At 48.2% G+C, this 15,822-nt stretch overlaps 1 protein-coding gene across 1 annotated transcript in view; it reads right to left on the reverse strand.

The window, feature by feature from the left end:
* Positions 1-9,006: 9,006 nt before the first annotated feature.
* CACNA1E (calcium voltage-gated channel subunit alpha1 E) overlaps positions 9,007-15,822 on the reverse strand; it is a 296,790-nt gene continuing 289,974 nt past the window's right edge. The window contains exons 44-47 of the mRNA XM_033853854.2: positions 14,123-14,251; positions 12,920-13,100; positions 11,778-11,968; positions 9,007-10,224 (exon numbers count right to left, since the gene is read on the reverse strand). Coding sequence (XP_033709745.1) covers positions 9,682-10,224; positions 11,778-11,968; positions 12,920-13,100; positions 14,123-14,251 — 1,044 coding nt within the window. The 3' untranslated portion in view covers positions 9,007-9,681. The remainder of the gene's footprint in view (positions 10,225-11,777; positions 11,969-12,919; positions 13,101-14,122; positions 14,252-15,822) is intronic.

Consider the following 15,822-nt stretch of genomic DNA (forward strand, 5'->3'; position numbering starts at 1 on the left):
TAGGGTAACCAACAAGTGCTCAGAAGCATAATACAGAAACACCAGAAAGAAGTGCAAAACAGTGTCTATTTTTCTTTATATATGTTTCCTAGTGCCATTACCCTGTGAAATACTATGGACCTATGGTCTAGATTAGAAGGAAACCAAAAAAAAAAAAAAAAAAAAAACCCCAAAACCCTTATTAATCCATGTAGAAATTCCTTACAGACCAACATTTGCCTAAACAAACCAACTAGTAATCCCATAAAAGAATGAAGGTAAGGAAGACTCTTGCTGACATTCCATCTTCCCAGCTGCAATGGTGATGAAAGCCATGGGAAAGAAATTGTGACGGGAAAATACGCAAAACCTGAGAGTTGGACAAGATCTCAGAAGTTTCCAATCCAGCCTCCAAGGACCTAGGCCATTTTCTTATAATCAAAACCGTCCAAAAATGTGGTGCAGTAATTCTTACTTAACAAAATCATATGTCTTTGGGCTTGAGAGGTTATCTTGGATGGAACTGCAGAAATGGGGGACTTATCCTAGAATTCTTGGTTTTATTTAATTGATAAAATAATTATTCAGATTAAAATAATAAACCCAACCCTAGGATTAGAAGATGATGATGCTTCCCCAGGGAGAATGAGACAAAAAGTTGTCCTCCAAATGGAGACTCAAAGGGACCACTGGACCCGGGGACTGATTTCTATCTTTTTATTAAAGAAGCCATGATGGTCAAATAAGGAATGATATGGGCAGAAGGAAAGAATGGACAGTATTTCCTGAAAGGCTTGGGGAGTCTGCTCCGTCCTGAACTTGGCAGCTAAGCTGGTGTCCCATAATCTTCTCCCTCTTTTGGGAGGGAGGCTGGTTATAGTTCTTCTAGTCAAGAAGCCCTGTGTCCCATAAAGAGATTCTCTGCCTATTTTTAAACTCCTCCCCTGGACATAGTATTTTTCTGATTAGAAAAATTTGCCCAACTTTTTCCAACTAGTTTATCTGGTTATTTATTTATTTGTTATTTCCTCTAAGATGAAGAACATTTATTAATAAAAGAAAATCTTCTAGGACCAGGATGTCCTTGGAACTTTGGGAAACTCTGGAATTCCTCATAACTAGCTGGGCTGAGCAGACGTTGACATCCAGAAGCTGCTGCCCATCCCCCTTGAGAGTCCTGGCAACGATTCACTTCCATGATCTCCCTTTTGAGTGGGAGCAAAGAAACATATCGAGTGAGAGAGGGAATCAGGCCGATTAATTCTTTACAACAAGGTTTTATTTATTTATTTTCTTTGACCCCCACCCCCCACCCCCCCCAAAAAAGAAACAATGAAAGTTGTTCATCTTTCTTTTATTTTTAATGGTTTTCCTTTTGGATCCAAACGAGCATTTATATTACAGGATATCCACCTGGTTAACATGCAGTGCTGAACTCTGGCTTTGGGAGAGATGCACCGATACCGGGGGCAGTCCAGCACTGGCTGCCATTCCAACACGGTCACTGAAGGGGCATCAGGCTGGCACACCGCGGTGGATGCTGCCTGTAAGGAAGTGTCTCAAGTGCGTTGACGCACACGTGTTTTGTAATGCAGGTGGCAGCATTTTAACAGCCTAAGGCAGATCACCCAATTTCCCTCTTGGTCCCATCTGATGTGCTCATCCTCTAAGAGCAAACCAAGCAGGGGGAATGGCCTGCCCTTGGGTCCCAAAGGACGGAGGGCATGGCCTGGGCACCCTGTTGTCCACTTCCTTGCAGTGTTATCTTTTGAGGCTAGTGCACCGTGTGGAGTTTGAAATCTATTCCTGATAAAGCTTATCTCCTGTCCCGCTAACTGCCTCTCCTCCCTCTCCCCTCCTATGGTGCTTGTGCCACTAGGAAGATCAATGAAATCTCTCCACTACTGGCACTACTATATTGAAGAGCTGTTAGTTAAGGTCATCGAGATTGTCTTCAGGCTGCTTGAAAGCGAGAACCTCCTTTCTCTCCATCTCCCAAGTCTGGAAATTTTTTTTCAGGGCTCTATTAATCTTCTGAGGCCTTCAAATCCACTACCTAGAGTGGAAAGAACCCCTCGGCCCCCGATATCATGCTAACAAGTTGACCCGCGATCTGGCATAAATGAGGATCCCAGGTCACGCTCCTCTAAGCCTTCCTCTACCTGGGACCAGCTGGTATTTCTCACCTTAGCCTTGTCTTTGTCCTAGAGCTTGTTTTCCCCACCTCTACCCAACTCGTCCCAGCTATGAAATGCCCTGCACACTTAGTGCTTTAGATGTTTCTCCTCTGTTTGTTTTTCTGGGTGAGTTCCCAATCTTGGACTCAGTTTGAGTGGAGATGGACGGCTCTCTAATGTCACCAAGAAGGAGGTTCCTCTGCAATCACAGCACTTAGGGTGGCTTTGTATAAATTTTGGTTGGTCACAAAACCCCAGGGTAGAAAAACACTGACTGAAGTTTGGCCTGCAGGCTAAGTATATGTCTCCATGGGTAGCCATTCAAATATAATACCTATGTTTTTACTAAAGCTGTTGGGATCTGCTTAATGCTACCTACCTCCATATCAAATGTAACTAAGACCAGAACTACAGTATACTTTAATTGGCAGTTAGATTACCTTGTTTAGCCCTCATTTCCTATTATTTTATTTTTTTTAAATTGGCTAATGGCACTTTGAAGCTTTGCAGTGTGTTTTTCCTGCTCATCTCTTATAAAGATTTCTAATAGATTTTGAGTGGTGGTTCTTCTGTGCTACAGGCCATCACTAGAAGAAATTAGAGAGTACTGGAAGGAAAACTGAGTCACCAAATAAGGTCAAATGTGAACCTGGCAGTTTTGACTGATTTAGTCTCCTTGCAGTTTGGGGGTCCCCCTCTGAGTGAACCAAGAAGGAAGTGGTACTGCCTGGTACACATTCTCGGATCTGGTCCAGAACATAGAGAATAATCCATCCTTATCTCTGACAAGCTGGCAGAAGAGAGAGAGAAAGACCCACGCAGATTTCCAATGCTGAGTAGGAGAAGGGGTCTCAGGGAGGATCGTACGTGTTAGCTTGTGAGCATTGGATCTAAGACTGGTTCAGTGTCCACAAAGGAGACGCTGGACTGGGAAACTCTGAGCATGGACACTCAACTGCCTTCCTGGATTCAAAAAAGAAAGTCTGGATTTTTGTTGTTGCTGTTAGCAAGCTAAGATGAAGAGGAAGGGAAAAGGGGAAAACCAGAGGGTGAAATTAAAGTAACTCCTGGATTCAGGATCCATTAAACATGAAGTTTCTTCAAAAAAAAAAAAATGCTTACAGCAATGCCAAGAATGTCATAGGTCCTAAACGGGATATAGGGAGTGAAGAGTTTTCTAAACTGATTTGTGGAGACTTAAGTGCTTTATTTAAATGATGAGTTAGTAACTTACTTGCAAACACTTGACACACCCGGGAACTAGCCAAGCATTAGTATTTTAATTTTCCTAATAAGGGAAAGAAAGTAGAGAGAGGCGATACCCTGCTGAAGGCACAGGTTAGTACAGAAGGCTGGGATAGATTTTATTATTTTTGACTTTCAATAATTTTCATTTACCAAATTACTACGCCCTTTCTAAACTTTTTTATCTTTTCATCAAGACATAAATTTTGTATTTATTGGTTAAAGATGTCCTAGAAAAATTCTGTATCCATTCTATTATTTCCTTGGCTTTCCCTAAGTTTTCAGAGTTTTTCAGTCTTCTAGATAATATGTTAAGTCCCTAAAAGGAGAAGAGACAGAGAAATGAGAGACAGAAGCTGACTTAGAAGGAGAAAGAAGACAAAAAGGAAACCAGAGAGAGAAAATAGAGCTGGTACTGTGTAACCTCAGATTTTGGACTTAAATATCACATCATTAAATTGGACAGCAATTAATTCCTAAAGAGAAGCTAATTCAGAAACAATGCAGAGCACACGTTTACCCTTCTTTGCTGTTCTAGAGCAGGTCTCTTACCAAAAAGTGCAACTAACCAAACAAAAAAAAAATCCAAAAAACACCCCCATAAATCCCCTTATCTCTTTTTACCTGATCTACTCAACTCTTTCAGACCCCCAGAAATAAGAATTCAGGGACCTCCCTGGTGGTCCAGTGGTTAAGACTTCGCCTTCCAATGCAGGGGGTGTGGGTTCGATCCCTGGTTGGGGAGCTAAGATCCCACCTGCCTCAGGGCCAAAAAACCAAAACATAAAACAGAATCAATATTGTAACAAATTCAATAAAGACTTTAAAAATGGTCCACATCAAAAATAAAATCAATCTCAATAATATATTTACATCACAGCATGACTTATTATAAAATCTCTTCTTGCATTTAGAAGGTCAAGATACCAGCCCCCCTATTTTTAGCATGGGGGGGAGGAAGTAAGACTATAAAAATAGAAGCGCAGTCTGGGGACACCCCAGCCTCACCAGCAATGTGATAGGCTCTCCTCTGAGTCCCATTCTTGCTTCTTAACTAACTGGCTTGAATTTTAAGAGCAGCTTTCAGGCCCTTGGGTAGGTTGGGACAATCTATGAATCAGTTATCTTTGGCTTGCAGTGATCTCTCTGGGATGCATAAGCCTCAGAGGCTCAAAGCAGAAGGGACTCCAGAAAAAGACGGCCATCAGAAACCAAAGACGGCTCTTTCCGTTCCTAGTCTTTTCTGCCCCCAAGTGGTACATCTCTATCTCTGACAGGGTGAGTTGTAGCATACGGCAGCTGACAATCGCCCCAGCAAGCTGCAGCTGAGCCTGCCACTAGAGCCAGCAGAGAAACCACGGGCTGCTGCTTTGCTGGGTTAGACCTGCCTGTGATGACTGGGTGGTTCAGAGAGGAGAAAACAAAAATCAAGAAGACAACACTCCTGACAGAGGCAGTGTTTATCAATGTGGGATCTCCTCTGATCGCCTCGTGAAAATGTTAGGTCGCAAGTCCTGAGTTAATCTCGTTTGGCTTTTGTTAAAATAAGAGTCTCAGTGTGGATATATAGTTATCCAAACCAGGACCTGATTCCTCATGGGGCTCCTGTCTGGAGTTAAACCATCATGCCCTGACTGGCCACTTGCATGGGGCCACTGTCCTCCTTTCCTACAGCATAAAGTCCTCTCCCGAAACTCCAGGGAAGTGCTCAATGCTCTGGAAACCAGGGGGGGAAGGACAGACAGGATGGGTGAGAAGCAAATGAGGAAGAATCTACCCCAAGGCATGGAAACGCCTCTCTTCACCCTGATTCTCTGCATACACACTGGCACTGGGCCTTTAAGATCTCAAACATAAGAGACATGAAACTGATAAAAATAGCAGTGAACGTTCCTTAACCTTCTCATAAAACCTCAGCAAAGTAGGTGACTTTCTGCTCCCCTCCTGTTACACATGCACCCCTTTTTCAATACAACCTCATAAGATGTATTATAGCTGAGCTTAGAAATTAAAGAATCTCTCAACTTATCCCCGGCTTGACCCACTAAAGAAATATTCTGTGCAAAAACGAGACATCTAGAGCAGGCTTTAGAAATAAGGATGTAATGAAAAACTGAGAACTTTCTTAAAGCATCAAAGTTATTCAATTTTGTTCCATTTTACTCCAGGAGAGACCTGATTTCCCTACGATGGGCTTTCATCGAGTATGTGGACGATTCATACACACCAGCAAGAGCTCTGCACGTTACACTATCTCAGATCATCTTGTATCACCAGGTGAGTCCCCGACTGTATTTCATGAGGCTCAAGCGTGCCCTAACGGCAGAGAGCCCGGCAGAGTCAGGCAGGTCGGCAGATAAGCTTGGACTGGGTGGACTTAACCATCTCAGGAGTTGGGTCATTACTAACGTGTGGCAAAGCAAGGGCTGGGCTGGGAGGACAGAGGGCGCCCAGGCTCATCACATAGCCTATGTGAAGGAGGATGTGTGTGGAGGATGCGTGCTGGCCGAGTGGTGGAACATGGGGTCTTCTCTTTGTGGTGGCAGAGTCAAGGGAAGGCAAAACCAGCAGATCTGGAGCTCAGCTTCAGAGAACTGGTATCAGTGATTTCGGTACCTCATAGAAACACTGAATGGGGAGAAGTGAAACCCAGATCAGAAATAGATTCCTCAGCTAGAAAAACACACAGCCCCACACTGGGCAGCTGTGTTCACGGCTCATGTTGAGCCTGGGGGACCCTCAAGGGTACCGTCCCGTCACGGTGTAGGTAAGTCTATCCTGACCCTGGCTCACAGGGCACCTTGGCCTAGAGCCTAGAGCTCTACCCCCTTGTCTGAAGGCCTGCTGGCGCTCTGCCCCCTTGGTGACTGAGACAGGCAGCGGGACACACATATGCGTACACGGAAAGAGAGATGAATTCCCCACCAGAAGTCTGTCTGGAGCCTTAAGTGAAAAGAGGAGTATCTAAACACAAACCTAGTTAGAACATCTCTCTGCCTTGGTTTCTTTTCTTTTCCTTCTCCTTCCTTCTTTCTCCCTTCCTCTCCCCACTACCTCCCTCTTTCTTATTCTGAGGGGATCCCGAAGGCTCACACTGGCAAGGGAAACTGGACGTACAGCTAAAGATTCTTCCGAGGGGACCTACAGTGCTGAGTTTGAGCACGCTGTGTATCTCAAACACTGGTGGTGGTTCTGTTTTGCTTGGAATTTCTCAAGATGCTGCCTTACTTTTTAATCCAAAGAGAAGCACAGGTTTTGAGATTTAAAGGTGGGGGGGATCTTTTCAAGGGAAAGAGGCAGAATCTGACACCTAGGAATGGATCTCCAGGTTGGCTACTGGGGGAAGGTTAGGGTTCATATTTATTCAGAGGTGGAAGGAAACCATTGCAAGATTATGCTAATGCGTTCCGTGACTTCATAGAAAATTGTCTTTTATTATCTGGTCTTAATAGAAGGGTAAATGCAGGCTAAGGGATTAGAAACCTGATTTCTTGGTCAGGGGGAGATGAATTAAAGAGATGAGTTCGTAAGTTCATGGGTACTACAAAAGCCCAAGGAGTTGGTCAGGGGCCTGCATCTACAGTTCAGTATGCCACTTTATTCAGGACTCAAGTGCTTGTGTGGATGTGAGTTTAAGGAGTTCAGATGTCCAGGAAGGTTTCCTGGCACAGCAAATCGAGTGTCTGTAATGTTGTTTGCAGGCAAATCCCACTTCTGGTAATTGCTCTGCCAGCCTCAGTGCCTCCTGTTGCAATGGTGTAAGACGTCACTTCAACACCCATTCTCAAAACACAATGCAATAGACTCGCTGGTGCAGAATGGCCGTCCTGTGTCAGCCGTTCCCTCAGGAAAGCTGCATTTCCGAGGTGGAGGAAAGCAATTTTGTGCGAAGCAGCCCATAGCAGCACTTTGGCAGGAAAGGACACCGAGCAGGGGAAACCTTTAAGACAGTACAAGGCCCCGAGTCTGAGTCTCAGGTAACAATCCCGCCTGTTAGGATCAGGGGGTTACACAGTCACACTCCCAGTTACCCCTGAGCACACGCGTGTGCTGAGTGGGAGAGGAAAGGGAAAAAAGACGAGGGTTTCAGAGTGGGAGGCCTACGTCTCTGCCTCACTCGTCTCCTGCCCCAGGACTGCTTTGGTTTGGGGGCTGGCTCTGGGCCGTGAAGCTCCATCCATGTCTAGGACAGGAGGCAGGGCCATCACAAATGATCTTGCAGCCACAGGGTTGAATCTGGCTTTGCAGAGCTGATACGACGATGCCTTATTTCTATTTCCACAACAACAACAAAACAAAAAAACCCAAGTTCGTAATAACAGCCACTGACTGCTCCTACCCAAGACGTGAAGTCTGCCTGGGCCGGAGGAGAATAAAGAGTGTTTATCCGCTGCGATCTCAGTTGGGGGCCTCTGAGTCGCCCCATGGAGGGTCCCGGGAGGCAGGTTCCATCTGCTCCTGGCTGGGAGAGGAGGGCCCTGCCTGGTACCCCGTGCAGGAAATCCTTCCACCTAACGGTGATGGTGCTGGAGGACTGGAGAGGGACATGAGGGGGTGATGTGTTTCCACCGAATGGACAATCGATACAGTGAAGGAGAACTGATCAGCTAAGAAAGGGCTCTCTTCTTCTCAATGCTTATGAGTCTTGGGGGTTAGGAACAATGTCCTGAGGTTGTCTTCTGCTCAGCTCTGCTTTAGGGATGGGGAAAGCCCAGGGGAATATTCAGGACCACCGGGGTCCCAGGCCTGTCACCTTGTGTACTGAGGCCCCACTGGAGCCTGCTTTGCCAGAAGGAACAGCCCAGGTCTAAGCTGAGGTATATTTACTCATCACCTTAAAGTATCCTTGACAAACTGACCCTCAATCACAAACTAGCTGCAGAAGCTGCCCGTCCAAGCGTCCCTCCCTCACGGGAGCTCCTCAGTAAACTCAGAGCGACTCTCTCATTGAAGCTTCTCTGGTTGCAATCTGTTGGCCTTTCTCATCTCTACGGAAGAAGTCCCTACCAGGTGATGTGTAGCTCACCTTGGATGTGTGTGTGCTGCCCTCTTGGGGAGTGGCTGGGGAGGCCAGGCCACTGGCACTTGGGCTCGCGGGCCTTGGCACGGCACTGGCCTTGCTGCTTGGCAAAGAGCTCTTCTGCTCCTGGCCCAGAGTCTGGGCTGACATGCAGCCGGTATGTGCCGGGCCGGCTGCAGCGCCGTTCCACATACTGAATTACCTCTATACTGGTTGGAAAACTGACTCTGCCTGAGCCCCTTAAGTGCCCCCCTGCCACACTCAGCCCACCCTCGGGGCTCCCCCGTGCCCGGCCTCTCCCGGGCTAAGTGAGGCCTGTCGGGGCATGGGGTGCCAGTGCTGAGGCCGGACTCCACGCTCATCAGCGGGTGCCCTGGTCACACGGGTTGTTAAATACTTTGAAAATGTCACCCTTACCAGAGCCTTCGGCACCTCCCTGGACCTCAGGGGGCCTCCCTGGCCTATCCTCAATGAACACAGCACCTACTGAGTGGGTGACAGGCCTCAGACGGGACTGCAGCGACCAGCAGCAGCAGCTCTCCGCTCCTTTGCCCGCCCCCCCCCCCCCCCCCCCCCCCCCGCTATGGTGAGGGCTGCCGGCCTATGGCTTTGCTCACCCAGACCGGCTCTCGCTGCTGCTACCACAGCGCCCCGACCCCTTCCCCTTCCCCCTCCCTCTCTGCCTCCTACCCTTGACATCCAATGCTCCTGAACTCAGCCTGTGCCTCCTCTGGGGACGCAAGCCACAGGATAACGCATGAGATGCCGTCATGGTTGGCCTGGTGGCAGGGGTGCTGGCCGAGGAGGAAGGGCTGGTGAGGGAGGAGAGTCCTCTCCCAGGGTCTCCATGACTCCCCAGTTAAGAGCCAGAATGTCTTCCAGGCTTCTCAGGGCAACAGGCATAGCCACAGGCCGGCCTGACATCCCCGCGGCTATAGAAAAGTGGGCAGGGGCAAGGGGAAGCAAAGCCATCCTCGTGTCCTTTCTCCCCTGGGAATAACCCTCCATGTTCTTGTATATTCTTTCCCCAGCAAAGAGGCAGAACTATGGCAGTGCCCATCTTGCCAAGGGAAATACAGCGATTTGGTGGGTTTGACCGGTTTTCCTTCTGTCCTTTCCTTCCTCTTCTCTGATAATGCACGGTGCCCTTCTATCTTCTTCCTCCCTCTTCCTCCCCCCCGGGCCGCACTGGCTTCCCAACTGGGGTCTTGGTTTTCTCCGTGTTGAGAGAAGAGCATGCATCGGAGGGGGGCGCGGCCTCTAGCATTTGTCGTCTTCTTCCGTATCGCTCAGAAGGTCGCTGACGGCTCCACACATCATGCCTGGTCCAGGCCCCCCGTGCCTCCGCCGCCGATAGTGCCCATTGGGCATCTGCCAGCTGTGCCGCAGGGGCGGGGCTGAGCCGATGGTGTTGGACCGGCCGAGGCTGGTCGCCACAGCTGCTTCAAAGGTGAGCGTCTCCTCCTCGCCACAGTCCGAGGCGTGGGAGTCTTCGTGCAGGGCCAGGTAGGGCTCAGAGATGTAGCGCTGTGGGGAGGAGGGGTGGCCCTGCTGTACGTACCGGGGGTTGCAAGGCTCGGGCAGGCTGGCGTCATTGCCCTCCAGAGCTTGGGAGGTCAGTGGGGAGCCACCCTCGCTCCCATCAGCAGGTGGGGAGATGCTCCCAGTGTGTCTTATCAGGGAGCTGTAGGAAAGGAGGGGCCGAGGCTTCGGAGGGACAGGTGGGAGCTGCCGACGACTTCGTCTTGGGGTGCTGGTGTCGGAGACGGAGGGAATGGAGCTTTCACTGAGGGACCCTGTGCCCTGTGCGGCAGGAAGAATATGGCATGTTAGCCTGGGTTTGGCATCATTCCCACTTGGGACCTGGTTAAGGTCCCTAACCCCTCCTACAGAGAGCCACCAGAGTCCCCTCTGCTACCAGTCACATCCGCTCAGGGACGCAGAGATTACAGGAGACTCGGGAGCCAGTACCATGGAGACCAGGGTATGTCAACTTTCAATATGCTATGCATCTCTGGGGTCTTGTTAAACTGCAGACGCAGCTCAGAAAGTCTGGGGTGGGGCCTGAGATCCTGCATTTCTAACAAGCTCACAGGTGCTGCCGGTCCTTGGAACAAACACGTTGAGTAGCAAAGATCCGGAAGCTCACTCTCTCTAGCACGTGGCACGTTGAAAGAAAGACTTGAAGCTTTTGGGAAAGACAACTACATGAAAGGTAAACGAATGCTCTAGAGTTGCTCTGTCTGGGGAACGTTCTTGGGAATTGGATCTAAGGGCATGGCAAATACCTTCCCTCATCTTCTCTTTTTGCATCTGTGTTTTCAGTGGCGTGCTAAGACTAACTTGGCTTCTACACCCCCACCCCCCACCCCCCACTTATCTGCTGGTTCAGGCCTGACACACCTAGTCCCAAGGGTCTCTGAGCCCAGGGGTTGGTACATGGACCTCCAGCTCGGTGTTGAGGCTTAAGGTGTGCGTGTAACCTAGGAACCACATCAAGATCTCCTGGGAGATTCTGGGGTCCTTCCAAGTGCAGACTTCTGGGTTCTACTATACAGCGGGTCTCACTACTGAAGCAGAAGCCTTGAGGTCCCAGGAACGTGCACTTATAACAAGTCCTAGGTGATTCCGTTCTATACTAAAACTCGACACCACCATTCTAGAAGTAAACTTCTCAACTGCGTCTGAAAGTTGGCTGTGGAAGCCCTTCCTCTTGCCCACTGCTCACTGCCGATGGGTCTCACATCTGGACTCTGAGAGTATTGGAGCAAGGTAGGGCAGGGAGTGAGGGATGGTGGTCAGGAGGAAAACAGGGCCAGAGAGTGTTTTCACACAGCTCTCGTAGTTGTATCTTAGACCCAGGCTGACGTTTCAGTAACTGGCCGGAAGGAGAGATGCTCTTCCTCTTGGGATGGCTGGAAGCTAGATAGATGAAGTTGAATTGATCTGACTTTTGAATCCTGTGTTGAGAGAGGAATCACCATTCCAACCAATACTAAGGGTCACACGACTGGTCAAAGCTTTTCTGGCTAAAAAACCATCCTTTCCTCTGAAATCTGCCTGAGATATTTATGAACTTATTTGTTGTGACTTTGTAACTCTGGATACTGAGAACCAAGATGGAATGACCCCTAGACACCATTGTCATTCTTGGGGGGCTCTTTGGTTTTCTGTGAATCCGTATCATTTCTGAGTACACAAGTGTTAAGTAAAAAGCTAACCTCTATGCACAATGGATGCAGTTTCCTGTGAAGCTGAGGTCTGTGTGGGTGCTGGATGCCCACATTCTGCACCTCATGTTAACAGCCCGCCCCTCCCTGTCTTCTGCAGAGGCTCAGCTTCCTCTTCATGCTCACCGGTCTGTTGGAGGTCTGCGACCTGCACTCGCTGGGAGACCGGGACTGATGACGTTCTGGGGACTCCCAGTCGGCCTGGGTCCCTCGCTCCTCGGAGTTGCAGCGGGAGACGTCGGGAGAGAGAAGATGCTTTCGCTCTTTCGATCGTCCCCGCTCTCTGCCCCCTGAGCGGTGGGTGTCGGACTTGTGGCCTATGAGAGATGACAGAAGCAACTATCGTAACTCTGCCCATCCCGGCCGCTGAATACAAAGATAAGTCTTACAGCTTGGGACCAGGCCCCTCAAGGACCCTGGCTTCTGCAGACATGTCAACGGGTGATCTGAAAGGGAAGAAGGAGAGAAAGACTGGAAAATTACCCTTTTGTGAAGAGGTAAGTGTGCAAGCTGCCACTGGAAAGACTTGCAAATTCAAGGACGCAATCACTCTCTTCTTCCATTTACGCTAGATACAATTCAGGTAGAATCTCTGCCAGCAATGTGGCCCAAGAATCCTCTATGTCCTAAACATGGGTGTGTAACTTTTTAGAGGGAAAATGGCACTAGCAGAAGGGAATTAAGAAGTTGCTATGAACCAAGTAAACACAGTTACTGTAATGCCCTAGGACTGAGGTCAAAGGATTTCACTTCCAGTCCCCTCTCTGCCCCTTGCTGGCCCTACGCTATGGGACATGTCACTGCTTTTTTCTTTGTTTCTTCACTTAGTAAAAATAGTTTGAACCAGACTAGTGATTTTCTGTTTCTATCAATATGACCCTTTTCCTTAAAAAACAAAACTCAAATGCATAAAACAATTCCAGGTAGCACTGTCTGGGTCGAAGTGCAGTTAGTGGGTAACGCTCTGCCCTCGCCAGGGGGTCTCTAATGCTTCCCTAAGGCAGTGGAGTGGTTTTGTAGAAGGCCCTTGGGAAAACTCTGTTTTAAAGATTTTTATAGCCCTGGTCTGGAAGAAAGAAATCTCATCAGCCTTTGTGATGACTAGAGAGGGTTTTGTTGCTTTGTTTCATGATGTGAGTCAGACAGGAAACCCCCTTTGTTAAGGAGCATTGTTCCTTCACTCTCCGCAACCCCATCTTTATCTAGATTCTGTTCCTGTGACTTTCAGTTCTCGTCAGAAAAGAGGCAAACGGTGAAGACTCCCTCACCTGAGTCAGAGTTCAGGCGGTGGGCTGACAGCCTCAGGGAGGAGTGGTAACTCCGGCGACGCGACTTGTAGGTGTTTTCGCTGCTTCGCTCCATGGAGAATTCCTCCAGCCAAGAGGAATTTGAACGCTTTTCCCGAATAGTGGAAAATGAACGTCTTATGGAGCTAGGGTCTGTCACCACCTGGAAACATGAGCCCCCCAGAAGAACACAAGGTATGGATTAATTACTGAAATGGTCTAGAAGTAAGGAAGATGTAGGACTGAGATTGTTGAAGACTGCAAATTGTCATCTCCCACAAATCCCTTTCGCTCAGACCTTAGCTGGAGGAGGCTGTTCCAGAAAGTGTCTTTACGTTAACATAGTCACTGGGCTGGTGCAGGGCTCCTCTTCACGCTCAGGAAAGCAAGGAGCTGAGGGTCCTGTGCAAGCCGCCCATAGAACCATCTACCCTGGAGACTCAGCCAGGACCTGCCGTGAACCTGGAGCCACTTTGAAACAAGTGAGGGCAACTGTCAAAAAGTCTCCACCACGAAAGCAGCACGGCTTTGCCGCTTGTTTCTTGCCCTCCTCGGGGAAGGCGCCACCCTATAGCGCTAGAGCTTAGGAGAGCTGGTGAATGAGTAGCTCCTGAGAATGCACTGCGCTCTCTCCATCAGTCCCACCCCAGCTCCACCTTAAACTCTGGCATTTTGACTTGCCACAGATGTGAAAACAGATCCACAAAAACTTCTTGTCTCTGTCAAAACTTGATGTAAGACAGACAGACAGAAAAAAGCCAGGAAAACAGACAAAGAAATGAGGCGTGGCCTGCACTGGTTAGGACAGACAGTCCTGACACAGAGCTGTGTGTGTACGTAACTGCCTATGCGCTAGAGGAACCAGGAAAGGAGAAAAGGAGGAAAAATGCACAGGGGAAATCCTGGAAAACATTTCCTGCATGGCTGGTTGGGTCTTGAGGATGTTGAGCCCACCCGGGGGCCTGCCCTTTGGCTGGCTAGGCTGTTGTGGTTAGGGTTTCATTGGAAACACGGTGTGGAGGAGCAGGCTCTGTAGAGAAAGCCCGTGAGCCAGGTTTTGCTTATAGAGAAGGGGTGGGGGCAGGTCAAGGGCTCACCTGAAGATATCAGATGTGTGTTCAGAACCCACCAATTCAATACAGCCCAGGATGCCACTGCATGTGGTAGGTGGTGGTTGCGTTTTACCTGGGGATCCACAGTCAGGCGTGGCATAGAGGATGCCCTCCCAGATCCCGCATGCTCCTGGGTGTCCGGAGGAAGGTAGATGCCATGGTTAGAGGGCTGCACGCTTTTTAATTCACTAACCTCTGGCTCCTAGAAATAAACACACAGCCAAGCTTGTGGGACCTGATTCCATCCCATTGCTTCTCACTTCCAGGGGATGATTCTGCCTCCTCCATGTGAAGAACGGCTTTCAGAAGGGACACTTGCATCTCTAAGGTCTCCGTTGTATGTGTATATATGTTTGTGTCTATGTGTGCACATAGGTGGTATACCAGATGTCCCAAACAGAAAGCTCTAACTAGGATTGAGGGATAAGGATCACCTTTTCTGGTTAAGTATCATCTTAGTTATCACTGAGCAATGCTTCAGATTTTATAGCTTTGTGAAATTTACCTTCTGCAAGTTGACAGTATGGGGTTTATGCTTGTAATCTGAAGAAGCCATTTGTCAATTAAATAGAAATCACTATTTTAAGGAAAGTCAGCAATTTCCGGTGTCAGGTTTATCTTCTGAAACCTTAAGACACGTGATTTTAAGAGCTTTCTTATGATTGAAACCATCCAATAATGGGGGGTGGGTAGCCATCTTTCAGGAATGCTTTGGACTAGTGCAGGCTAATAGAAATATGATGCAAATCACTTATGTCATTTAAAATTTCCTAGTAATTATATTTTAAAAAGTAAAAAGAAACATGAAATTTAATAGATTTTATGTAACCCAATATAGCTGAATATTCTCATGGCCACATGTAATCAATATAAAAAATTAATGAGCTATTTTACATTTTTTGGTACCAAGTCTTTGACATTGGCATGTACTTTACACCTAAGGCACGTCTCAATTTGGACTAGTCACATTTCAAGTGCTCAGTTACCGTATGTATTGGACTATGAGAGCACTTGAGAGCTTTAAGAAGGTTGGATGGGAGATCTCTAGGGTCGTGCCCAAATCATTTAATTTTCCTGGTTAAAGAATGTTAGTTTGGCAAATGTACGTGCTCTGTATAGACAGCTAGTGTCATTGCGCAAAGAGTAGAGCCGCTTTAAAAATGTTTACGTGGGCCACCCAACAAAGAGACCTAGGAATATCTTAGACATCTGGAGATTATACCAGAAAAAAAGCATTTTACATTTAGGAAATGACACCTAAAAACATGGGTGTATGAGTCGGGTACTATTAAAGGAAAGGGGGCCTGAGACACCCCCTTGGCCTCAATGACCATTTGGCTGAGTGGTTCCTGGTGTGAACGGGAGGACTGCCTTCAAAGGACATGATGTGTGCACCTGAAGAAGTTACAGTGTTTGCAGTATGTGCTCTTTATATCGCACCCAGGTCTGACTCAAAACAGACGTGATAACGACACTGCAGTCTACGTGGTAACAACAACTGCAGCCAACGGGTATCAGAGGTGGTGCAAGACACGCCCACACACACAAATCATGGCCATGTCCCAGGACGTTGAGCAGGGAGCCCCAAAGGATGGGCAGGAGTACACAGTGGTGAGTGTATAGCATGGGCTGACACCTGAATTGAATTACAGACACCAGTATTGACAATGAGATGAACATATATCCAAAAAGTCCTGGCACTACAGCTCAGCCCTGGGAAACCTGCGGAAAGGGTGATGTAACGAAGCCTCCCTGTGAAAGAAAGGACACGTG

This window comes from Tursiops truncatus, chromosome 1 (assembly GCF_011762595.2).
Source record: "Tursiops truncatus isolate mTurTru1 chromosome 1, mTurTru1.mat.Y, whole genome shotgun sequence".
NCBI lineage: Eukaryota > Metazoa > Chordata > Mammalia > Artiodactyla > Delphinidae > Tursiops > Tursiops truncatus.